General features: G+C 37.3%; 1 protein-coding gene across 1 annotated transcript in view; it reads left to right on the top strand.

Moving 5' to 3' along the window:
• The window catches only part of LOC103585946 (EF-hand calcium-binding domain-containing protein 5-like), a gene marked incomplete at its 3' end in the record, with an annotated part of 75,162 nt that overhangs the window by 18,858 nt on the left and 29,116 nt on the right, over positions 1 to 27,188 (top strand). The window contains exons 4-6 of the mRNA XM_008567056.1: positions 9,603 to 10,179; positions 23,452 to 23,608; positions 26,331 to 26,379. Of these exons, the coding sequence (XP_008565278.1) occupies positions 9,603 to 10,179; positions 23,452 to 23,608; positions 26,331 to 26,379 (783 nt within the window). The remainder of the gene's footprint in view (positions 1 to 9,602; positions 10,180 to 23,451; positions 23,609 to 26,330; positions 26,380 to 27,188) is intronic.

The raw sequence follows: 27,188 nt of genomic DNA on the forward strand, positions 1-27,188 counted from the left end.
GCCCCTTTTTACATTTCCCCCATTAAGGCCCGGGGGCTCCAATTGCTTCAAATTTTTTTTTTTTTTTTTTGGGTTTTTTTTTTTTTTTTTTTTTTTGGTTTTCTTTTATTATAACCACGTTTGTGTGAAGTGGTATCTCATTGTAGTTATAATTTGCATTTTCCTGATAACTAACAATGTTGTGTACTTTTTCATGTGCCTATTGGCCATTTGTATGTTTTCTTTGGAGAAATGTCTCTTTAAGTCCTTTGCCCTTTTTATTTTTATTTTATTTTATTTTATTATTTTTTTTGTCTTTTTTCGTGTCCGGCAACGGATCGCAACCCTCAGTGTTGCGCCCGTACCAGACCGGGACCGGCAACGGGATCGCAACCCTCGGTGTCGTGCCCGTACCTCGCTCAGCCAGTGAGCGGGAACTGGTCTGTATGTGGGATCCGAACCCTCGGCGGGAGCACCGCCGCACTCCCAAGCGGCGCACTGTAGCAGTGCGCCACCAGGCCGGCCCCTAAGTCCTTTGCCCTTTTTAAAACTAGGATATTTGTTTTATTGTTATTGAGTTTTAGAAGTTCTTTATATTCTGAATATTAATGCTTTATCAGATATGAGGGTGCCTCAAAAAGTTCACAGAAAAATACTTTTAAAAGATAATATGAACTTTTCCATGAACTTTTTCAAGTATCCTCACATATGTTAGCAAGTATTTTCTCTCATTCAGTAGATCATCTTTTCAGTTTTTGCTTGTATTTTTTTTTCCTTTTTTGTCTTTTTTACTGACCAGTAACGGGATCGCAACCCTCGGTGTCGCGCCCGTACCAGGGACTGGCAACGGGATCGCAACCCTCAGTGTTGCGCCCGCACCACGCTCAGCCAGTGAGCGGGAACTCGGTCTCCACATGGGATCTGAACCCTCGGTGGGAGCGCTGCCGCGCTCCCAAGCGGCACACTCTCCAGTGCACCACCAGGCCGGCCCTTGCTTGTATTTTTAATGCATAAAAGTTCTTCATTTTGATGGAGTTCAATTTATCTATTTTTCTTCTATTTCTTGTGCTTTTAGTGTCATATGCATGAAAGTCATTGTCAAATCCAATGTCATGAAGATTTTCCCCAAGTTTTCATCTAAGAGCTGTATAGTTCTCTTTTTTTAAAAAATTTTATTTTGTCAATATACAATGTGGTTGATTATTGTGGCCAATTACTGAAACCTCCCTCCCTCCTCCCTCTCCCCCCTCCCTCCCAACAACCTCCTGTCTGTTTGCTTGTTGTATCAACTTCAAGGAATTGTAATTGTTGTGTCTTCTTCCCCCCCACCCAGGTTATTTGTGTATTTATTTATTTATTTTTAGCTCCCACAAATAAGTGAGAACATGTGATATTTCTCTTTCTGTGCCTGACTTGTTTCACTTAATATAATTCTCTCTAGGTCCATCCATGTTGTTGCAAATTTTATTCTTTTTTATAGCAGAATAGTATTGTATTGTGTAGATATACCAGTGGATATGGAAAGTATAGTTCTAACTCTTAAGTTTAAGTCTTTGATTCATTTTCAGTTCATTTTTGTATATGGTGTAAGGTAAAAAACCAACTTTATTCTTTTGCATGGGATGTCTGGTTTTCCCAGCACCATATATTGAAAAAATTGTCCTTTCTCTATTGAATGGTCTTGGCACCCTTGTCACAAATCAATTGACTATATATGAGAGTTTATTTTTGGTCTTCTATCCTATTCCATTTGTCCGTATGTTTGTCCTTATGCCAGTACCATACCGTTTTAATTACTATAGCTTTGTAGTCACATTTGGGTAGTGTGAATTCTTCATGTTTATTCGTTTTATTCAAGATTGTTTTGGCTATTCAGGGTCCTTTGCAATTCCATCTGAATGATAGAATGAGCTTTTCTATTCCTGAAAAAAAGTCTGTTGGAATTTTGTTTGTAGATCACTTTGGGTAGAATTGGCATCTTAACAATGTTAAGTTTTCCTATCCATGTACTGGGATATCTTTCCATTTATTTATGTCTTCTTTAATTTCTTTCAGCAATATTTTGTAGTTTTCAGCATGCAAGTTTCCACCTCCTTGGTTAGATTTATTCCTAAGTATTTCATTATTTTAGGTGCTATTGTAAATGGAATTACTTTCATGATTTCCTTCTTGGATTGTTCGTTGCTGTTGTATGGAAACAGAGCTGATTTCGTGTGTTGATATTGTATCCTGCAACTTTGCTGAATTTGTTTACTAGCTCTAGTAGTTTTCTTGTGGATTCTTTCATATTTTTCTATGTATAGAATCATGCCATCTGTAATAGAGTTTTACCTCTTCCTTTCCAATTTGTATGCCGTTTTTTTCCCCCTTATCTAATAGCTCTGGCTAGAACTTTCAGGACAATGTTGAACAGCAGTGGTGAAAGCAGGCCTTCTTATCTTGTTCCTGATCTGAGGTGGGAAATTTTTCAGTTTTTCTCCATTAAGTATGATGTTAGCTGTGGATTTTAAAATAAATACCCTTTATCATTTTGAGAAATTTCCCTCTATTCTCAGTTTTCTGAGAGTTTTCAATCATGAAAGGATGTTTGATTTTGTCAAATACCTTTTCTGCATGGGGATGATCATATGGTTCTTCCCTTTTACTCTATTAATGTGATGGATTACAATGATTTTCAACATTAAGGTTGAACTACTCTTGCATTCCTGGGATAAATCCCCCTTAGTCATGGTGAGAATCCTTTTAATGTGCTTTTGAATTTGATTTTTACTAATATTTTGTTGAGGATTTTTGTATTTATATTCACAAGGAATATTGGTTTGTAATTTTCTTTAGGTGTCTTTATCTGGCTTACTGCTGGCCTCATAGAATGAGTTAGAAAAGTGTTCCCTCTTCAATTTTTTTCAAAGAGTTTGGTAAAAAATGGTTTTAATTTTTCATTAAATGTTTGATAGAATTCACTGCTGAAGCCATCTCATATGAGACTTTTCTTTGTAGGGAGATTTTTTTTTTTATCACAGAGTCAATCTCTTGTTAGAGGCCTGTTGAGATTTTCTATTTTTCTAGCATCAGTTTAGGTAACTTCTGTATTTCAGAGAATTTGTCCATTTCTTCTAGGTTATCTGATGTATTGGTGTATAATTATTCATAGAATCCTCACAATTTTTTTTATCTTTGTAAGGTTCATGGTAATGTCTCCACTTTCATTTCTCATTTTAGTTATTTATGTCTTCTGTCTTTTTTTCTTTGGTCAGTGTAACTACAGGTTTGTCAATTATGTCAATCTTTTCGAAGAACCAGCTTTCGTTTTCATTGATTTTCTCTACTGTTTTTCTGTTCTGTATTTTATTTACCTCCACTCTAACATTTATTTGGGCTTAGTTTGCTCTACTTTTTCTAGTTTCTTAAGGTGTAAAGTTAGGTTATTGATTTGAGATCTTTCTTTTTTTAAAATGTAGTCACTTATAGTTATAATTTTCCCTCTGAGCCCTGCTTTCACTACATCCCATAAATTTTGGTATGTTTTATTTTAATTTTCATTTGTCTGTGAGTATTTTTTAATATCCCTTGTGATTTATCTTTTGACCCATTGGTTGTTTAAGAATGTGTTGTTTAATTTCTGCAGATTTTAAAATTTTCTAGTTTTCCTTTATTGATTCTAACTTCATCCTGTTTTGGTCAAAGAAGATACTTTATATGATATCTATTTTTTAAAATCTATTGAGACTTGTTTTCTGGCCTGACATATGGTCTATCCTGGAAAATGTCCCATATGGACTTGAAAACAATGTGTATTCTGTTGTTGTTGGGTGAGCGTTGTGTATATGCCTGTTAAAACTAGTTGACTAATTTTGTGTATGGTATGAAGTAGAGGTCTAGTTTCATTCTTTTGCATGTGGATATCATTTGTCACAGCACCATTTGTTGAGGAGACTGTTTTTCCCCATTGAATGGTCTTGGCACCCTTGCCAAAAATCAATTAGTCATAGATGTATGGGTTTAGTTTTGGACTGTCAATTCTATTTCATTGATCTATATGTCTATTCTATGCCAGTACCACTTCAGTATAGTTTTGTAATTTTCTCTGTATTGCAATGACACATTTTTTTTTTTTTTTTTTTTTGTCTTTTGTCTTTTTCCGTGTCCGGCAACGGATTGCAACCCTCAGTGTCGCCCCCGTACCGGACTGGGGACCGGCAACGGGACCGCAACCCTCGGTGTTGCTCCCGCGCCTCGCTCAGCCAGTGAGCGGGAACCGGTCTGTATGTGGGATCCGAACCCTCGGGCGGGAGCGCCGCCGCGCTTCCCAAGCGGCGCACTTATCCAGTGCGCCACCGGGCTGGCCCTGCAATGACACATTTTTGTTCAATTTATTTCTAGACATTTTGAAGTTTTGTTGCCATTGTGAGAAGAAATTTTATAAGATTATATTTTTAATTGTCTATTAAAAATATAAAACATATTCCTGATTGGTTATTAATTGTTAGTACCTAGTAAATCAATTTATTTTTGTATTTTAAACATCTTGTATCTTACATTGTTTATTTTCATTTTTTATTTTATTTTTTTCATTGTACATGTTTTTAGGGTACAATTTGTTGTTTCAATTCATGTGTATACTGTATCAGGATAGTTAGCATATATATCACCCAAACATTTATCATTTCTTTGTGTTTATACCATTCAAGATCCTCTTTTGTGACTATTTTGAAATATACAATACAATATTATTAGCTATTGTCACCCCAGGGAACCAGAGCTTATTCTTCCTTCTAACTGTAACTTTGTAACTTTATACCGGTCTATCAACCTTTCCCTGCCTCACCCACTCCTTTTCTCTGAGTCTGGTAATTGCTATTCTATTTGTCTCTCTTTTTTCCCCTCTCTTTTAAATTTATCTTTCTCAATTGACACATGATAATTGTATATATTTATGGAGTACAAAATGATATTGCTTTTCTTTTTTTTTGTGGTAGTGATGGCTGACTGGTACGGAGATCTGAACCTGTAACCTTGGTGTTATAGGCTGTACTCTAACTTCTTGATAACCAGCTAGCCCCTGATATTGCATTGTTTATTTGGCAGGCCTTTTAAGATTTGTGTTAAAGTATATGTAACATGAAATTTACCATTTAAACTATGTTAAACTGTACATTTCAGTGCCATTAAGTAAATTCACAATGTTCACAATGTTATGCAACTATCACCAATATCTACTTCCAGAAAATTTTTATCATCTCAAATGGAAGCCTCATTTGGTAAGCTTTTTAATGCTGAAGATTTGTGTCTGTCTTCAGTTCTGAGAGATTTTCTTGCATTCTTTCTTTGAATATTTCCTTATGTCTACATTCTTGCTTAACACCTGATAGTTTTTTAAGATGAATATTAAAAGTCCTGGATCTGTCGTCTATTATTTTATTATTTCCTTTCCATTTTGATTCATCTTGGCTTGATCTTCCAGCTTGCTGATTGATTATTTAATATTTTATGATGTTCAGGCCAAGTATTGATTTTTTTTTTTTGCAATAATAAGCCTTTTTCATTGCCAAGTGTTTTCTCTCTTTATTGGTTTGCTTAGTTTCTTTTTTCTTTTTATGAACTTTTAAAAAATTAAAACATAATTATGAATGAAACATAATTTAATTAAAACATATCTGGGGTACAGTGTTGAATATCAGTACCTGTGTGCAATATATGATGCTCAAATCAGGATAATTAGTATATTCAACATTACACACTGTTTTCAGTGTTGGAGTTGCATGTGAGTGCCTCCAAGGCCTACACACTGGTGCACTTAGTGATTCCTTGCTGAGATTAGTGACACTATGTTGGTTCATTGAGGATGTGGGCAAGATCTCAAGTTCTTGGGAGAAGCACCTGGGTACTCTGTCACTCTTTGGCTGGGGCGGGTGACCCTGGGTTGGCTTTTTGGTATCCTGGCTAGTTTCCTGTCACCCTGATGGGTGCACTCGGGTATATTGGAGCTCCTCAGTTTGAGTGGGTGACCCTGGGTGGGGTTTCTCTTTCCTGTGTCCTACAGGCAGAAGATCCTTCTGGGTCCTTGCTTCCCACGGTTGGTGAATAGGTTGTTGGTGATTTGGAATTTTCTTTCTTACTCTATTTGGGTGTCCTGGTTTCTGCACTCTTGGGGAGTTCCATGTTGTCTCTCCCCAGATCAAGGCAGTCATGTGGTGCACGTACCTCCCACCTGAATGTGTGCAACAGCGTGTGGCAGTGTAATTCCCCCTGTGGGTTGGGCCACTGGGTCACAGGTCTACGTTTGCTCACCTCTTCCTCCAGGCTCTACTGGTGACTTTCCTTGTGTCAATGTAGTCAAGTGGTCTGTGGGCCGCCTGCACAGTGGTGGTGGCTACTGCTGTGGCAGCAGGCCAGCCTTGCAGTGGATATGGCTGTGGTGGTGTTCTGGTTGGTCTCCTGTGTGGCAGTGGTGTCCGCAGCAGTGGTGGGGGCTGACCATGGCTGCTGAGGTCCCTAGGTGCACCAGTTTCTTTTTTTTTAAACAAACTTTTAATTTTAGAATACTTTTAGATTTAAAAAAAAGTTGTGACGATAATACAGAGTTCTTGCTACCCCACAGCAAGTTTTACCTCCAATATCTTACATTATATGTCACATTTGTCACAATTAATGAGCCAATATTAATACGTTATTATTAATGAAAGTCCATACTTCATTCATATTTCCTTAGTTTCTACCTAAGGTCTTCTGACTGTTCCAGGATTCCATTTAGGTTAGCATATTATATTTATTTTTATTTTTATTTTTTTATTTTTTTTCCTTTTTGTCTTTTTTCATGTCCGGCAACGGACTGCAACCCTCAGTGTTGCGCCCGTACCGGACCGGGACCGGCAACAGGATTGCAACCCTCGGTGCTGCGCCCGCCCCTCGCTCAGCCAGTGAGCGGGAACTGGTCTGTATGTGGGATCCGAACCCTCGGCGGGAGCGCTGCCGCGCTCCCAAGCGGCGCACTGTAGCAGTGCGCCACCGGGCCGGCCCCAGCATATTATATTTAATTGTTATGTCTATTTAGACTTTTATTTGCTCTGATAGTTTCTCAGATTTCCTTGTTTTTGATGACCTTGATAGTGTTAAGGAGTATGCCAGGTATTTTTGTAGAATGTCCCTATGTTGGGATTTGTCTGATTTTTTTTATTGTGATTAGACTCGAGTTATAGTTTTTGGGGGATGAAGACTACAGAGATAAAGTGCCATTCTTGGGGCGGGCTGGTTTGCTCAGTTGGTTAGAGCACAATGTTGATAACATCAAGGTCCAGGGTTTGGATTCCCCTATCAGCCAGCCACCAAAAAAGCAGAACAAAACAAAACAAAACAAAAAATACCCGAAGTGCCATTCTTATCACAGCGTATCAAAGGTATATGCTATGAACATGACTTATAACTGTTGATGTTAGTATTAATCATCAGGCTGGTGTAGTATTTTTCATGTTTCTCCACTGTGACATTATTCTTTTCCTCCCATTTCCATACTGTAGTCTTTGGGAGGAAGTCACTTTGAGAAGCCCATACTTAAGGAGAAGGGAGTTATGCTCTACCTCCTTGAGGGCTGAGTATCTACATAAATTATTTGAAATGCTTCTGCATGGAGAATTGTCTTTTCTCCCCCACTTATTTATTTACTGTAGGGCTTTTTTGAGCACTTCTTTACTTTCTGGCACTACAAGATGCTCCAGGCTCATCTTTTATATTTCTTGTCCCAATCCTAGAATCTGCCATTTCTCCAAGGAGCCATGATTTTTTTTTTAATTGGAGAATGATATTAGAAACCAGTATCTGAGCATTACGTGTCCAAGTCCTCTTAATTGGTTTTCTTTCATAACATTCATAACATTCTTTTTATTCCTCTATTCTGAGGATATTAATTAAAATTCCTTTAGAGACTCTTTACATTTGTTCTAGTAATGGTTTTTCTTTGGGTGGTATTAATTATTGCATTTGTTGAATTTAGTCGTGGAGATGGTCTTCCTTAAATATTCTGTGAGTCTTATACATGTGAGCTTACATTTTTATTTGAGATTCCGTTTGTTTTTATGTGGAAAAAGTTTTCCATTTTCTGTAGTTTGCTGCCAGTGATTGTGGAGGAGGAGTAAGATGTGCAGACATTGAGCCTATTAAAAATTAATCTTCTGTGTGTATGGAAATCCTGCCTGTCTAGCCCAAACATCTAAACTCCTTATTCTGGGGCAGGAGCGAATGGCTCTTGTGCCTGATGATTAGCTCAAATGGAGATAAATATACATGTAAAAATCATTCTTGGTACCCATATGTAAATCCTCTAAACTTGGGGTACCTCAATACTGCTCCCAAATTTCACAGTAGTCTCCTCCTGTATCTTTTTGCTTGCAGCTATAGTTCCTTCGATTAATCGAATCCCACCTGCCTTACATTTTTCAGAGGTCCTCAGCATTCTTATGCATGTATTAAAAACTCTCACAGACACACACATACACATATAACCTTTCCTGTCATTTCTAGAGATTTAGGTAAGAAGGGAATGTAGATGCTTGTTCTCAGTCTACCATTTTGGTCTAATATTTCCATCAAGCATTTTCAAAACCAAAACATGAAAGAGGCAAGAAATATGAGTGGGAAGAAATATATTTAAATATACATGTATGGTAGACTCTCTTCAATGCCTATTCAGCACACATTTCCCCACTTTTTTGCCTGCCAACTGAACCTCAATTTTGTAGCTGATGGAAATCACTTGATATCAGAGAAACTTGGTCCAAATCCTGACATCAAGTAATGAATTGTGATTGGTCAAAACTATTCATGGTCTCACTTACCTTTACCAGCAATTGGTCTAGGGGTAGGTATGTATTCTTGTTAGGGCTAATGAATTGTAAATAGAAGTCTTGGTTGTAGGGCCGGCCCGGTGGCGCACTGCTACAGTGCGCCGCTTGGGAAGCGCGGTGGCGCTCCCGCCGAAGGTTTGGATCCCACATACAGACCGGCCGCTCACTGGCTGAGTGAGGTGCGGGAGCAACACCGAGGGTTGCGATCCCGTAGCCGGTCCCGGTCCGGTACGGGCGCGACACTGAGGGTTGCGATCCGTTGCTGGGCACGAAAAAAAGACAAAAAGGAAAAAAAAAAAAAAAAAAAAAAAAAAAAAAAAAAAAAAAAAAAAAAAAAAAAAAAAAAAAAAAGAAGTCTTGGTTGTAGGAGTATGGGAGATCTTCTCATCTCGCATAATGAAACATAGCCTCAAGAGGCGAAAGCCCCTTTGTCCTCAGTCCTTTTTTCCTGTGAAGAAGTGATATCTGGGGCTGTAATAGCTTTCATGTGATCAAGAGGTACAAGCACACACACACACACAAAATGACTGAAGAGCAACAGAAACAGGCTAGTTACTTAATGAAATCACTGAGCTGTTGAATGACTTCTGATTAAGTCAACAGTAAATGTCTTTATGGTTAAAGTCATTTGTGTCTGATTTTCTGTTACTTGCTTGCAGCTGACAGTGCTCCCAATACATCATGTAAATAGATGTAAAAAAATCTTTTCTCTGATAATATTCTAAAGTCACACAGATTAAAATCTATTTATAATATTTCTTACATTTTTCTTTTCTTCCCCCTCAGAATTAAACCTGGAGGGGCAACCAGAAATCTCAACTGGTTCAGTAAAGGACCCTAAAACTGAAGTCCTAAGGAATATTGTGGTTAGAAAACCTGCAAAAGTGATTTTTGGTATAGATAAAACTGAAATGAAATCAAAGCCAGAACAACCATGGAAGAAAAGTCTTTTTGAAAGACTGGAGGCAAGAGCCCAAGCAATGCAGCAGAAAATAATAGATAAGGATAATCTGAAGAAGGAACTAGAAAAAAAGACTGAAAAAAAACTCCCTAGAGATAATTTGGCCAAAGAGTGGTTTAATACTGAAAACATGACAGTGAATACTCGTGCATATTTGCTTGACAAACTTCTACCCACCATAGTTCCTGGAGTGGAGAAAATGTTAACACAGGTGGAAAATAAGAAGCTTTTGACACAAATTGATATTCCAACCAAGTTTGATCCAATTAATAATTTGGGGGAATATTTAATGAGAAACAATACTTATTATATCAAAGACTCAGGAATGTCTGGTTACCAGAGGGTGATGAGAGATGTCACAGAAGATCTGAAAATACATGTTCCCGACACTATCTGCAACAGGTAAAATTTGTCATTTTTCAACTGATGATCTGTCTCCTTACATTGAAAAGCTAGAACAATAATGTTATCACAGAAATAGTACTTAGAAGTGATTTTATAGTAATTTTTAAAGTGTTTATTGAACTACTACTACGTGCCTCACTTTTTCAAGGCACTGTGCAGACTAATTAAGTATATTAAGTAAATTCCTTCTATTCATGGATTTAATTATCTCACTAAGACTCCAAGGGTATATTTATTTGTCTCCCTGCACTGGAAAGTAAGCTAAATGACAGTTGAGACTTTTTAAATATTTGCCTTTCCAGATTGGCAATATATTCACCTGGTTTAAAAGCCAAAATGTATAAAAAGTTATACACTGAAAAGTTTGCCTCCCATTCATATCCTCCATCTACCCGTTATTTCACTTCTGCCATAGATAAGCACTGTTTTTAGTTTTCTATGGATCCTCACAGTTTCTTTATGCATACATAAGCAAATGCAAATATGGATTTTTAATTTTCTTTCTCATACACAAAAGCATGTGATAAAAATTACAAATATTTCCCCCTATTTTTCACCTGTCATTTATCTTTTGTCATGCAGAAGATTTTTATTTCTATGTAGTTGAATTTAACTTTTATTTTATGATGTCTGGATTTTGAGTCACTGTTACAATTCAAAATATTGAAAGAATTCTCCCATGTTTTCTTCTGGAATTATTATTATTTTAATTTTAAATACTGATTCACTTGGAATTTATCCTAGTGAAATATGTGAGATATGTATTCAACTTTATCCTTTTTCAAATGGCTATTTAGTTGTTCCAATAAGAATTGTTGAATAGTCTGTCTATCTTTATGCAACTGATTTGAGATGATCCTTTATTACTCAATTCCTGTATATTTCGGAGTACATTTCTGGATTTTTCTATCCTGTTCCATTGGTCTACTTTCATGCACTAATACTGCTTTAATTATCGAGACTTTTATTTTAACAAATCTGACAGTGCTGGTTCCCCCTACTTGCTCTTCTTTTTTCTGATGTCTCCTGGCTATTATTGTGTGTTTACTTTTTTATATGAACTTCAGCATTTTTTTTTTTTTTTTTTTTGGTAGCTGGCCGAAATGGAGATCCTAACCTTTGAGCCTGGTGTTATCAGCACCATGCTTTACCAAGTGTGCTAACTGGTCAGTCCTGCTTCATTCAGCACCTTTGATTTTAGTGTCTGCAGATGGTTTTTTTTTTTTTTTTTTTTTGGCAGCTGGCCATTGTGGGGATCTGAACCCTTGACCTTGGTGTTATAACACTGTGCTCTAACCAGCTAAGCTTACTGGCCAGCCCCTTTAACTTTAGTATTAACTTGTCTACTTGAAAAAAAAAAAAGTGGGGAGAAAAACCAAAACCAACCTTAAAGAAATCTTTATTGAAATTTGATTACATTCATTAATTAACTTAGAAAACTAGCATCTTTAATAATGTTGATTATTTCTGTGTGAGAGTATGTGACTTTCCATTTGCTCATCTTCTTTTGTATCTATCAGTGTTGTCTTAAAGTTTCTTACATAGGTTTTATATCTCTCCTGTTAGGTTTATTACTAGTTATTTTATTATTTTTTGTTGGTATCGTAAGTGGGACTTTCTTTGATTACATTTTCTATCTTAATGTAGCCTGTACACATGAAAGCTATTAATTTCTATATATTTTTGTGCCCTACTACCTTACTGAGTTCTCTTACAGGAAAATTTTAGTTGATTTCTTGGGTTTTCTACAGAGGCAACCATATTGTCTGCAAATAATACTAGTTTCCTTCTTTATTTTCAATTTTTATACTTCTAGCAGCTTTCTCCTGCCTAATTACATTGGCTATTACCTCTGATACAGTGTTAAATAATAGTGGTGATATAGGCATCCTTGTCTTGCATACTTTAGTAGAAATGTTTCTTGTGTCACTGCTTCACCATGTGTAGTTTTTAAAATGTATTAATTCTACTCCATTTGGATCTGAAAAACATATTTTATCACAGCAGGGAAAATGTACCTAAATTTCTATCTTATAGAGTGATTTTTAAAAATCAAGACTGATGGTTGATTTTGTTAAATGCTTTTTCAGTACCTACGGAGATGATCATTTCATTTTCACCCAAATTAATGATGAATTTTTTGTCCTCGAGGCAATGGTGCTCTGTGGCGTTAGAATCCTCTGGCTTGTTGGTCTGTGTGAGTGTGTGCAGACATGGCCTCAAATGATTATTCCCAACAAGCAATCAAAAGGTACGGGGCCTACTCCACACAGCGTGCGCAAGGCTACTGCCAGCAGAGCAATCAGCTCTACAGACAGCAGAGTTAGTGGTTACAGCCAGTCAGCAGACACTTCAGGCTATGGACAGAGAACTTATGATTCTTCTTATGGACAGACCCAGAACAGGCTATGGCACTCACTCAGCTCCCAGGGAAATGGCTCAACTGATGATGGCTATGGTAGTAGCCAGAGTTCCCAATCCTCTTATGGGCAACAGTACTCCTACCCTGGCTATGGTTAACAGCCAGCTCCCAGCAGTACCTTGGGAAGTTATGGTAGCAGTTCTCAGAGAAGCAGCTGTGGGAAGCCCCCAAGGTGGGGGCTATGGCCAACAGTCTGGCTATGGTGGATAGCAACAGAGTTCCTATAATCCCCCTTAGGGCTATAGACAGCAGAACTAGTATAACAGTAATAGCAGCAGTAGCAGAGTGGGGGGTGGAGGTAACTATGGCCAAGATCAGCCCTCCACGAGTGGTGGCAGTGGTGGTTATGGCAATCAGGACCAGAGTGGTCGTGGTGGCAGCAGTGGCAGCGGGGAGGCCAGCAGGACCATGGGGGCTGCGGCAGGGGCAGTGGCAGTGGCTACAACTGCAGCAGTGGTGGCTGTGAACCCATACGTCATGGAGGTGGCCATAGAGGCAGAGGCAGCGTGGATGGAAGTTACCATAGTGGCTTCAATAAATTTGGTGGCCCCCAGGATCACGTTATGACTCTGAACAGGATAATTCAGACAATACCCTCTTTGTGCAAGTCCTGGGTGAGAATGTTACAATTGCATCTGTGGCTGATTACTTCAAGCATATTAGTATTATTAAGACAGACAAGAAAATGGGACAGCCCATGATTAATTTGTACACAGACAGAGAAACTGGTAAGCTGAAGGGAGAGGCAACGGTCTCATTTCATGACCTACCTTCTGCTAAAGCAGCTATTGACTAGTTTGATGGTAAAAAATTCTCCAGGAATCCTATCAAAGTCTCATTTGCTACTCGCTGAGCAGACCAATTATGATGGTGGCGCTGGTCGTGGAGGCCGAGGGTGAGGAGGACCTGTGGGCCGTGGAGGCTATGGAGGTGGTGACAAGTGGTGCTGGTGGCTGGGGAGGATTCCCCAGTGGAGGTGGTAGAGGTGGAAGACAGCAACAAGCTGGGGACTGGAAGTGTCCTAATCCTACATGTGAGAACATGAACTTCTCTTGGAGGAATGAATGCAACCAATGTAAGGTCCCTAAACCAGATGGCCAAGGAAGGGGGCCAGGAGGCTGTCATATGGGGAGTAACTATGGAGATGATCATCACGGTGACAGAGGAAGTTATGATCGGGTGTCTACCAAGGCCGTGACAGGGACCGTGGGGGCTTCTGAAGGGGCTGGGGTGGTGGGGACAGAGGTAGCTTGGCCATAGAAACCAAGGGTTAAATTCTTTTATATCAGAGAAAATCCTTTATAACTATGATACAAGATCATGAAAATATTGATAAATTTGATTACATAAAAATTAAAAGCTTTTTGCCTGGCAAATTGAATCACAGCTGCTCAATTCTGCTGTTATAGTGCAAAAACAGCCTTAGGCAATATGTAAATGAATGAGCACAGCTGTATTCCAATGAAACTTTACTTCTGGATAATGAAATTTGAATTTCATATAATCTTCACATGCCACAAAATACTATTCTTTTTATTTTAAAAATGTGTTTAAAAATGTAACAACCACTCTTAGCTTTCAAGCTATACAAAACCAGACTGTGGGCCAGATTTGGCCCCTATGCTGTAATTTGCTGACTCCAGTCTAAGTTATATCTATCAGGTCTCTTCCTGATCTAAAAAACGAAGAATATCCTTTGAATCTCTGAACCTATTCCTGAATCTCTATGTTTTCCTTTGAATATCTTCTGGTGTAGAAACCAATAGTAAAATTTATAAAGGAACCCAAAATTCTTTGTGACTTGTTTCAGTGTCCTTCCTATAGGGTAAACAACTAATTAGAAGCTTTAGTATAATACTCATTTTAAAATTAGGCACATAAGTCCCTCTGGAATAAAGTAAGAGATGTGTGCAGAACTCTTATTTTGTTTTATATTATGTGTGGACATGGAATTTTCACTTTCAGTTGAAACTGTAGAAGAGTGTGATTGCCTACCATTGACATCAGAATCACCTAGGGTGCGTGGTTAAAAGTGCAGATTCCTAGATTCTTCCTCAGATCTTCTGAAAGAGAACCTCTAGGAATACATTTAAAACAAGTTCCACATGAGGTTATTATGCACACAATCGTTTCAAGACCAAATTAAAGAGAAGCCATGGCTATTAAGGGAGTATTAGTACTAATGAAAAGTTCTAGCAGCGTGCAGGAAGCAGTGTCATTAAATTTAATAAATAGCTTAAGGAACATTTCTCCTCACTATCTGTTCTTGCGGAGCAATAAATTAGATTGAAGTAGATTTATTTCCATAAGAAATATTTACAATTTGGGAACTGGTGTTAAGGCTATAAACTGATATGTTGGCAAACCCTTCCCCCTGTTAGAGATGTAAAAATCTCAATCAGTACATAAACCTCCTGGCATTAGGCTGTCTCACTGATGTTTCTTGAAATTGAAGTTTAAATACTTAGAGTCATTTGAGGCTTGATGAGAGCATTAAGTTTCTATTGGAGCGACACTGTTGTAGGAATTTCATGAAAGAGTTAAAGTAATTAAAGATGTTTTCTTGCCTGGTTTGTTAGGATTAGAGCTTCATTAGTCTGGTGAAAATCCAAGATCTATATGTTTAAAGATGACAGTGTCAGGCATTTCGAAAATATTCAGAAATCCTAAGGATGCTTTACAACAGTGTGTTCTGCTTCCAATGCCTACTGACTTAAAGCTTGTATACCCAGCAGTCTTAGCAAAAACAGTCCTGCTTTTATAAATTCTCTGAATTATATCATTTTTTGTGTTGTCCTCAATTCATTACAGAACTTTGGTGAAGTCCATTTACTTTAGGAATGAGCATTTTCCTTATATATATTCAAGAAAAAAGAAATAAGAATTTTGTTTTGTTTGTTAAGATTTTATCTTCTGCTGATAATATTAAAGTGTTCATTTGCCTCAACTTGATCCAAAAAGTTTCCATCTGCTTACTTCCGAGGACAGAAAGGGGTTCATCTCTGAGCAATAGGTAAAGAAGACACTCCTTACTTATTTGGAACAATTTTTATAGTGATAGCCACTTATCTGAAAAACAGAATATTGCTCCTGTTTGTAGGTTTTAGATATGAAAGGTAATGGACTTCAATTCTTACACGCTATTTTGCAAAACTGTAAGGGAGGCTGTTTGTGTCATTTACTTGCCTTCATATATTACTTTCTTTTAGTATCTTTTCCCTCTGACGCTTGATTCCTCCAGTGATTAGGAATGCATATTTGGTAGGTCATGACCACCTTATTGTGAACTGATAATGAAAAATATTGCTATTAAAATAGGACTACAAACTTTTTAGTAGCCTGATTATGGTGGTGGTTACACATATTTATGTATGTGTTAAAATTCATAAAACTATGTACCAAAAAGGTCAGTTTTACTGTATAATATTTTTGAAAATAAAAAAGTTTTAAACAGTAAAAAAAAGGAAGTAATTAATGTTAAAATTTTAGACTATTCCAGAGAAACAGAGTAAATCTGTTTTACATACTATAAAATCTTCTCTTTTCTCTACCAGTCCTGATACACAAGATCCTAGTATGACAGTTCAAACGAACCAGGAAGTAGATCTAAGGGACCCAAAGCAAAAACTTGGGCTTTTTCTGTGTAATGCATACCCAGTTCCGCACTGGCAATGATCTCTGATCCTTACATCTGTTGCGTATTTCATAGCAACAGATGGGGTCTGCGCTGTACCTTGAGATATCTTTTGGGCATTTTTTCTGTGACTCCTCTCCATTATCTTTATGTATTAATGCAATGTTTAATACATGAAGAGAAAGAATCACAAAGATGTATTCCAAAGAATTACTTTTTATACCACAGCTACATAGAAGAGGAGAATGTCAGTATAAATGCTCAAGCATTAAGGATACATAAACCAAGTAAAATTCAAAAGGGAAAAAGACAAAGGCCTTTATTTCATTTATTTTTATTCCCTGCAGATTAACTCATGCACAGTGGTTAAGGAATTTATACAGACTATGTGACAAAATCCATTGTGTATGTTTCTATTGGAATGAGGTATCTGCAAATGGTTGTAAGATTTACTTCAAAGTACTTACTTTTGTATTTCAAAAAAAGCCTCAAAATGTCTAACTCATCCTTTCAAAATGCCAGCATTAGGACTTGGCAAGATGAACAGACTGTTTTATCCTTGATATGGGTCTTCCTCAGTAGCCAAGAGACTGTGACTTTCTAGACAGCTGTCTGTTTACACTCCACACAAGCTGTGACCCCTTTACTGAGCCAATCCTTTGTGCTTACATTATGCTAGAAAATGCCGCAGGTGCCTTTCCACAGGTGATATTAGTAATACTGTCTTGTCAATCTGTATTGTGTGTTAGACTTTATCAATCCAGTAAAGGAGATTATACCAAAAGTGAGTGGATAGACAAGAGAAATATTTTTATGGTATTCAAATTGCTATTATATCCAATGGTATAGGGTAGGACTTTATCCAAACAGATTCTATAACATTCCTAATGTTAAAGAGACTGAGGTAGAATTCCTAAGTCAAGTTCTCTCTAGCTAGGGCTGGATATCTGGCATAATGCCTGACAAAATGTGGTGGTCCTGGAGTAGAAACACCTAAGACTATCTAAGATGTCCAGAAATTCCTAGGATTTGCCATATAATTCTATTGATTCATTTTAAACTATCCAGTAACTAATATCCTCAAAAGAAGGTAAGATTTGTCTGTTCATAGAAGAGGTTCTGGCCTTCTAATTGCTGAAGACCTTATACGCAGCTGCCTTGGTTTTTACATCCTCTGCCCTAGTTCAGTACTACACCATCAAAACAGATGCTTCCCAGCCCTGCAGTGGAGAATATCCTTTCTCTAGTGGTCTCTGCCCAGCTCTTGTCCAGAAAGGTGGTGCAATTGGAACTTAACCTCCTCACTTAGAAATAGGAAATTCTTACCATCGAGGCCAGCTTCAAGTCTTGGAGGCACTATGTCTGAGGTTCCCAGTTTGTAGTGACAATGAACTCAGGCCACCAAGCCCTGATTAATCCACTCAGGCCACATAGGCTGCATTCTTTATGCATGTCAGTTTTACTATCTCATATATGTTGACTAACTAAAACCACCAGCTGGTCTCTTCTATTGGAATCCAGAGTACCAGCTGTCTAAAACATCCTTCCCCTTGCTTCTCTAACTGGCTAATTTCTTCTTGTCCTTCAAGAATCAGGTCAAGTAGCACTTCCTCTGGGATACCGTCTGTCATATCTGGTCTGGATGAGGTACTTGTTTATATATTTTTGAAGTACCTGTAGGCTCATGTCAGCCCTTAGTACACACTGTAGTGTAATTTTCATTTACCTCTCCATAACGTCTTTGAAGACAGAGACCATTTTCCATCATGCCTATATTTGAGCATTGAGCAACACAGTGCTTGGCATGAGTTGGGGCTTAAGAAATGTTCGTTAGATGAATGAATTAATAACTGAACTTACTGAGGAGTCTTCACTCAGTCAATCATTTAGTGCATAAATACTGAGTGCTCAATGTTGAGCTATACCTTACAGGGAAAAAATACAAAATATAATTCTTGTCACGTGAGTTTAGTTGAAAGAATATAACTAAAACATAGTCAAATTTACCAAAACAGTTGTCAATATACACTCTCCCACTTCCCACACGTTTCTTAACATGCATGTTCTATCTGTCTTTTGTTCCAGGCTCTTTCCAATAAATGGCACTTAGCAAGATCACAATGTTCTCCATGCTTCTACGCCTAGTAGAAAGTTTGGAATCCTTATTTGACCTTTTAGAAATATTTAATGATGTTGACCATTTCCATCTTGAAATATCTTTTCCTTCTCTTTCATGATATTGTAATTTCCTAGTTTTCCTTTTACTTCTGTTTAGTCCTTCTCAGTGTCCTTTGCTGGCTAATTCTCTGTTACCTGATCTTCAAATATTAAGGTTCCTTAAAGCTTGGAGCTAGGCCATATTCTCCTATCGCTGTATAATGCAACCCTGAGAGTTCTCATTCCAACACATGACTTCTGTTACCATCTATCCATGACTTTTTGATTTATATCTCTAGCCCAAGCACCTTCTTTGAGCTCTACACCAAGTACACCCAACTGTCTATTCAATAGCTGCACTTTGATGTTTCACAAACACCTCAGTTTCAACAAGTCGTTGTCTTTACGTGGCTATCCATCCATCTAAGTCCCCAAACCAAAAATTGAGGAATAAATTTTGACACCTTCTGCTTCCCCACTGCTCAATCATTAAGTCCTGGTGATCTTACCTTCTTTTATCAAATTTGTTCATTTCTGACCTTCCCCCTCTGCTTTCATCCTAGTTAAATCTGTCATCATCTCTCACCTGCACTATTCCAATGTCTCCTAGTTCACGTATTTACATCCACTGTCGCCCTCTTCCAACCTATTCTTTATCTGTAACTGAACTGATTTTTTTTTTGAAAAGGCTAATCTTATGTTTTTCCCCAATGAGAAACCTTTCAATGGTATCCCTTTACTTTTAGAATAAAAACCCAAATTCCTAACTAGGCCTGTAAGACCTTCCTTATATGACCTGTTCCCTGCCTTTCTTTCTAGCCCCGGCTCCTGCCTTCTCTCCTCACACTATACTCCAGGCACACAGGATTTCTTTCAATTTTTCAAACATACTATGCTTCTTACCATATCAGGGTCTTTACATATGCCATTCTCTCTGCCTGTATCACTCTTCTCCTTCCTCTTTACCTTATCCTACCAATCCTTTAGTCTTCAGTTCATATACCACTTCATCATGAAATTGGGTCAGGACCTTCCCTTATGTGTTCTCATAGCATCCTGTGTTTGTCCGTCGTTGCACTTATCACAATTGTTTCTGCTCCTATAATTAAATAAGAACTTTGTCATATTCACTATTGAATTCCATCATCCAGCACTATGTCTTGTGAGTAATGCTCAATAAATATTTGTTATATGAATTAATTAACCTGTTCCAATCTGGCTTCGGCCTTCATGATGAAAATTTTCTTTTGTTTTTGTTTTATTTTGCTTTTTTGTTTTGTTTTGTTTTTAGATACATAAGATTATGATGAGATATGTCTTAATGCCTAAAGTCTGTAGGAGAGTCACCTCATTTTCACACTTCCCTTAATTTGGAGTAATTGAATGTTTAAATTTGAAATCTCTGGACTTAATCATCACTGTTTAATGAGGGAGGATGCCATGATAAATGTTCTTCAGCATTTTATAAAATTCCAAATAGGCCTAATTGTTTATCTGTTCACATATCATTGATTAACCAATTACTTAGATTTTTCTTAGGTTATTACATGTTATGTCAGGTGCCTCATTTGATAGTAAGATGTATGTTGACTAAAGAAAAAGAAAATAGGAATTAAGTATAGTAATCAAGTAGACATGTCATATATGGATTTTTATAGGAATACTCATCACAGGAATAATATGGGCATGCTCCAAGTAGTCCAGTTTAGCTTTGTGAAACTAAGACTACCAGAGCTTAAAAACAAACAAACACTGAGTTTATTAACTTCCACTTTATTGAGCATGCTCGACCACTAGGGTTATATAACTCCTCTCTATTGAGGATGCTCAGCCACTGGATTTGCATTAGTCTGCCCCCTGGAGTCTCAGTCCCCCCATGTTGGTACTGAAAATAGGTGCAATAAGCAACAGTGATTCTCCTCTAGGGGAGGGCTTCGAGGAGGGGACTGACACCTTGGGGAGTGGCTTGAAACTCACAGGTGTGTCCTGAAACCTGAACTCATGGAGACTGAACACCTCCTATCTCAAGTTGATGGCCTTAATTAGTTTTTGTAGAGGGTGGCTGACCATTTGCAAAAGCAATGGAGGTAATTGGATTAACATCCAGTAGGCGAACCTAGGCTCATTTCCAAGGTGGTAGTAGAAGGGCTCCCAAGTTCAATTAAAGAAGGCAAGACCCAATGTTCAAACACTTTTCAACTTTCTGCTTGCATCCTGTTTGCTAATGGCCCATTGGGCAAAGTAAATTACATGGTCACAGGCAAACACAAGCAATGCAGAAATAGACTCCACCTCTTCATGGGAGGCACTGCAAAGTAATATTGCAAAGAGACATGCATACAGGAATGTGACCATTTTACAATTTAGGACACTGTAGTTTTTTCCTTCTTTCCAGTCTCCTTACACTTAGAATCTGATTGTGGGTTATGTGTACCCTATACTGCCCAAAGTTAAGGATTTTGGATGCTTTAGAATTCTGTTGATTGATGTGAACATCCTCACAGGATAATGCAAGCTACAGAAGAGAAATTTTATCCATTCCTTGAATGAGCGACACAATCAACTTAAAACCCATTTGGATTATATTTGGATCTCATGTACAGTGGCCCTGAAGCACAAAACTAGATTTTGTTTCTAATTGTAGGCAACAATAAGTGGGAGGAAATGATGTCTGAGCTGAGATCTAAAGCACATGTAGTATCTAGTCAGACAAGGAAAGGGAGAAAAATATTTCAAGCAGATGGTGATATGACAGAAAACCAATTTTGTGAGTCTGTGTTTTTGTAACATGAGAATTTAGAGACACTCAATACTTATTACACAATATCTTTAACTTATGCGTTCTGCTATTGAACCCTAAGATTTATAATGTCAGAATCCATTATGGGTGCCCAATACATATTTGTGTAATGAGTGAGTGACTGACTGACTTAGTAAGAGAGCAAATGAATGAATAATGAGGAAAAGCTGACTGAAAGACCAAGATACAGAGTAGAGAGTCATGTAGGAATGAATACAGAAATTAAGAATGCTATATGTAGAGAGGGAGAGAGATAAAGCTGCAGGAGGAGAAAGAGCAGGGGGAGAGCAGGAGAAACGGAGTAGGGACTAGAGGCTCTGAGAGAAGTGGTAGTAAGAGGTTTGGCTGCTTATCAGTTGCATCAGAGGAACTTAACACTTCCTGTAAAATACTTAGTAATCTTCCAGCAGTTCAGACACAGACTCTCCTGCACTATTAAACTGTTTCCTTGCTTTTATTTTCAAATTTCAAAGTTTATTTTTGAAGTATTATTTTCCTAGAGAATTTTGAGGGTCTTAAATTGGCATAAAATAATGACTTAGATTTTAGTAGTTTCTTTTGAATTATTAGAGGTATCTGATTTACCAGTTCTTACTGAAAATCCTTTTGCATTTCAAAATCTGTCAGATTGTCTTAGTCTTTCTTTGGAAGATGAATACCTGCCTTAAATATTGTTGGAAAAAAATCGCATTTGAAACCAGCAGCTATTTTTATTATTCTGAGTCATTTGATTTGATTTCAATCAAAACCAGTTTGGGGTTTTCAAAGTCCTAATAGGGATGATGAACATAGGAGCAATTAAAATCACAATTCTTCCCCATTCGCAACCTGGGTGATGCAGCTCTGGCTGAGCATAGGGTAAGTGTTATGCTCAGGCCTTCAGCAGGGTTTAACAAAGCATTTGACTCTGGCTACTTAAAGGCAAAAGACTAAGATATACTCCTAGGCAGATTTCTCAAGTTTAGTCCAAGGCATTAGAATGACCTGGGATGCTTATTGTAAGTGCATCTTCCAGGCTTCTACCCTAGACTAGAATCAGAGTCCTTCCAGATGATTTCTGTGTTCAGAGAAAAAAGAGGCTCACTCTCTTAAGGCCTTAGTGCATCCTACTTTGCCTTTATAGTATATATGGCAGCTTCCAGGGCTACTCTCACACTATTTTTTAAGTTGTAAATTGACAATTTATAATTGTATATAATTGTAGGGTACAAAAGATGTTATGATTTATTAATACAATGTGGAATAATTAAATCAAACTAATTAACATATCCATCACCTCAAATACTTATTATTTTTCCGTGGTGAGAACATTTGAAATTTACTGTCTTAGCAATTTTAAGCTGTATAACACACTAAATTATTAACTATATTCAGCATACTGTATGATAGATCTTTAAACAAAAACCTTATTTCTCCTGTATAACTGAGATTTTGTACTCCTTGACCATCATGTCTCCATTTCTCCCAACCTTGGCCTATATAACAACCATTCTACTGTTAGCTTCTATGAGTTCAATTGTTTTAGATTTCACATATAAGTGAGAACAAGACAATGCAGTATTTGCCTTTTTGTGCCTGGCTTATTTCACTTAACTTAATGTTCTCCAGTTCGCAAATGAGAGAATTCCCTTCTTTTTAAAAGCTGTATACTATTCCATTGTGTGTGTGTGCCACATTTTCTTTATTCGTTAATCTGTTGATGGATACTTAGGTTGATTCCATGACTTGGCTATTGTGAATACTGCTGCAATGAACATGGGAGTACAGACATCTCTTTGACAAACTGATTTCAAGTCTTTCAGTTAAATACTCAGAACAGGTTTTGCTGGATCATATGGAAATTCTATTTTTAGTCTTTTGAGGAACCTCCATACAGTTTTCCATAATGGTTGTACTAATTAACCTTTCCATCAATACTTCTTTTTTTTTTTTTTTTAACCCCTATTCCTCCCACAACCATCCTGGGGGGTGGGGCAGGGCGAGAGGGGCCAATACTCCTTTAGTATAGTATTTAGCTGCATAAAATAAAGCCTACCTCTATAAAAAACCAAATAATAGAAAGCAGCCTATGATTAATGCCAAATTCAGTAAGTGCTAGGGGAAGGAGGACTCACTACAGGCTTGAATCAAGGATGATTTCATGTAGAAAAGATGTACAAAATTAAAATGAGGCTCTGAACTCTTGTATTCTGCTATTTGAACGATCTGAATCAAATCCAAGGGTCTTAACATGTTTTCTATTTCTACATCTTTCAGAGTAGCCAAGATGAAGAACAATGCTGAACAGAAAAGAAAACAAAGAGAATTCATAAACCAAGTGAAAGTCAAGGTGGCCAATGCACGGAAACAGGCTCTGCGGGAGCAATTCAATGAGTGGATTCTAGACCCGAAAGGAATGATTCCTGTCGTAGTGGTAAGAAGGGGGGGGGGTATATCTGAAGTGGAGTGGGTGATAAAAGGGCAATTGAAAGAATACTTAGTGTAATGCTAGAAGCCTCCCTCAAAATTTTCAGTACTGCTGAGGTAAGTCAGTTATTGACCTGTCTGGCTCATGAGAGTTGATTCCTTCAATTTTCTCTTGAGCATTAAAAAAAAAAAACATTCCAGCTAGATTTCTAAAATCTTGACACTGGCAGAGATCCCCAAACTTGTCATTACATAGATTCCATTTGTTTGTTTGTGTGTGTGTGTGTGTGTGTGTATGTGTGTGACTATTGCAAGAACTAAGAGAATGTTTCTCTTAGCTCCAGAGAACAACACTCTAAGAGTTAAATATTTTATCTTAGGTGTGCATAGATTTGATAATACTTATTGGTTATATACAACACCATGCATATTTTCTGTTTAATGTGAATGACAAAAAATGGGCGAAGGAAGACAGGCCACAGACTGGGAGAAAATATTAGCAAAAGACATATCTGATAAAGGACTTTTGTCCAAAATGTACAAAGAAGGGCCGGCCCGTGGCGCACTTGGGAGAGTGCAGTGCTGGGAGCGCAGCGTCGCTCCCGCTGCGGGTTCAGATCCTATATGGGAATGGCCGGTGCGCTCACTGGCTGAGCGCGGTGCGGGCGACACCAAGCCAAGGGTTGCGATCCCCTTACTGGTCACGAAAAAGACAAAAAAAAAAAAAAAAAAAATATATATATATATATATATATACACAAAGAACTCTTAAAACTCAACAATAAGAAAATAGCCCAATTAAAAGATGGGCAAACGACCCGAACAGACATTTCACAAAGAAGATATACAGATGGCAAATAAGCATATGAAAAAAAAAAAAAAAAAAAAAAAAAAAAAATATATATATATATATATATATATACACAAAGAACTCTTAAAACTCAACAATAAGAAAATAGCCCAATTAAAAGATGGGCAAACGACCCGAACAGACATTTCACAAAGAAGATATACAGATGGCAAATAAGCATATGAAAAGATGCCCAACAGATATGTCATTAGGGAATTGCAAAATTAAAACAGCAATGATATACCACTGCACACCTATTATAATGATCAAAATCCAAAACGCTGACACCACCAAGTTTGTCAACTGGGAATTGCTGCTGGGAATGCAAAATGGTAAAGGCACTTTGAAAGACTGGTAGTTTCTTATAAAACTAAACATACTCTTAAAAGACAAATGCTGAACTATTCCACATATATGAGGTATTTAAATAGTCAAATTCATCTATCAGGAAGTAGAATGATAGTTACCAAGGGCTGGGAGGAGTGAAAGGGGAGTAGTTGTTTTTAATGGATTTGCAAGATGAAAAAGTTCTGGAGATCTGTTTCACAACAGTGTGAATATACTTACATATATACATATATATGTACACTTAAAAATAGTTAAGTTGGTAAATTTTATGTTATGTAGTTTTTATCTCTCTCTCTCTCTCTCTCTCTCTCACACACACACACACACACACACACACACACACACACACACACAGCTAAACATCCTCTTATCGTACAATACAGCAATCACTCTCCTTGGTATTTACCCAAATGAGTTGAAGACTTATGTGTACACAAAAAACTGTACATGGATGTTTATAGTAGCTTTATTCATAACTGCCAGAACTTGGTAGCAAACAAGATATCCTTCAGTAGATGAATGGATAAATAAACTGTGGTACATCTATACAATGAAATATTATTCAGTGCTAAAAAGGAATGAGCTATCAAGCCATAAAAAAATATGGAGGAAACTTAAATGCATATTACTAAGTGAAAGAAGCCAATCTGAAAAGGCTACAATGTGTATGATTCTGACTATATGACATTCTGGAAAAGACAGAACTACTGAGACAATAAAAAGATCAGTGGTTGCCAGGAGCGACAGGGGAGGAAGGGACAAATAGGCAAAGCACAGAGGATTTTTAGGGCAGTGAAACAATTCTGTATAGTACCATAATGGTGGATACATGTCATTATATGTTTGTCAAAACCCATAGAATGTACACCACCAAGAGTGAACCCTAGTGTAATAGGTTCACTATAGTCTGTAATAGGTTCAATAGTCTGGGTGATAATAATGTGTCAGTGTAGGTTTATTGATCATAACAAATGTACCTCTCTGGTGCAGAATGTTGATAATAGTGGGGGAGGCTGTGTGTGTGTGTGGGCGGGGGACAAATGGGATCTCTAAAAAATAAAATCTATTTTAAAAAAATAAACTAAGAAGAACTCTGAGATTTTGACTTTACTCATTGAAGAATGAGGAAGTATAGAGGATTCTTTGGATTGCCAGGCTAATTACCAAAGGTGCCTTAGCTCCATCACAGCCAGTGTCTGAGGATTGCTAGAAATGTCCCCTGGAGGGGAAAAATGGGATCACTCTCAGCATCCCAGTCCTTGTCACACAATAAGGCTGGGAATCACTGAGGACAGATCTGTGAAAGTATTTTATATATCTTTAAGTATTTTATAAATTAAATATGAATTATTACCATTTCTGTCCTTGAGTTAGAAAAATCACCCAAGACTTAAATAGAAAGTCTATAGATGGCTTTTAGTCTAAAATACTGAATATGTGGTAATTGAGAAGTAGAATATGGTTTATTTTTCTTTATTTCTCTTTTTGTTATTACTTTTTCTTTTCTTTCTTTCTTTTTTTTGATTTGCAGATTCAGAATGTTCTTTATGAATTTTTCCAAAATCCAGATTTCAAGCTTGGTAAGTCCACCTATTACTGTACTATTTTTATCTTTCTTTCTTTCTTTTCTTTTTGTTTGGGGAGGGCACTGCATTCAGATGAAGGGTCAATATTGAGACAGATGTTATTCAAAGCTCTTATAGAATTAATTACGAACTTCTGCTCTTTCGAGATAAAGAATGCAGGAAAGCAGAGAAGCAATCAGTAATATTCAATCCTTCTAGACCAGTGCCCCATTTTATTGCAGATATTCTGTAATACCCCTTTATTATCCTATGAAATTTCTAGAAAATATGTCTTACATAGACAGAATTTAAAAAGAAAGATATAATGTCATACCTATTATATAAAGGAGAAAATACAAGGAAAGACATAAGAAAATAATATTTACTGTATTTCAATACATAAATGCTTGGTTACAATTTCACTAGAAGACATAATGGAGTAGTCAGGCCATTTCTACATATTCCTTTTTTTTTTTTTCCTCTCTTAGTTTTATTCTGTCGATATACAATGAGGTTGATTATTGTGGCCCATTACTGAAACCCCCCTCCCTCTCCTCCCTCCGACCCAACAATGTCCTTTCTGTCTGCTTGTCGTATCACTTCAAGGAATTGTAGTTGTTAAGTCTTCTTCCTCCCACCCCCCCCGGTTTTTTTTTTTGTGTGTGTGTGTGTGTGAATTTATTTATTTATTTTTAGCTCCCACCAATAAGTGAGAACACGTGGTATTTCTCTTTCTGTGCCTGACTTGTTTCACTTAATATAATTCTCTCAAGGTCCATCCATGTTGTTGCAAATGGCAGTATCTCATTCATTTTTAAGGCTGA

This window comes from Galeopterus variegatus, unplaced genomic scaffold (genome assembly GCF_000696425.1).
Source record: "Galeopterus variegatus unplaced genomic scaffold, G_variegatus-3.0.2 Scaffold288, whole genome shotgun sequence".
NCBI classification, from domain to species: domain Eukaryota; kingdom Metazoa; phylum Chordata; class Mammalia; order Dermoptera; family Cynocephalidae; genus Galeopterus; species Galeopterus variegatus.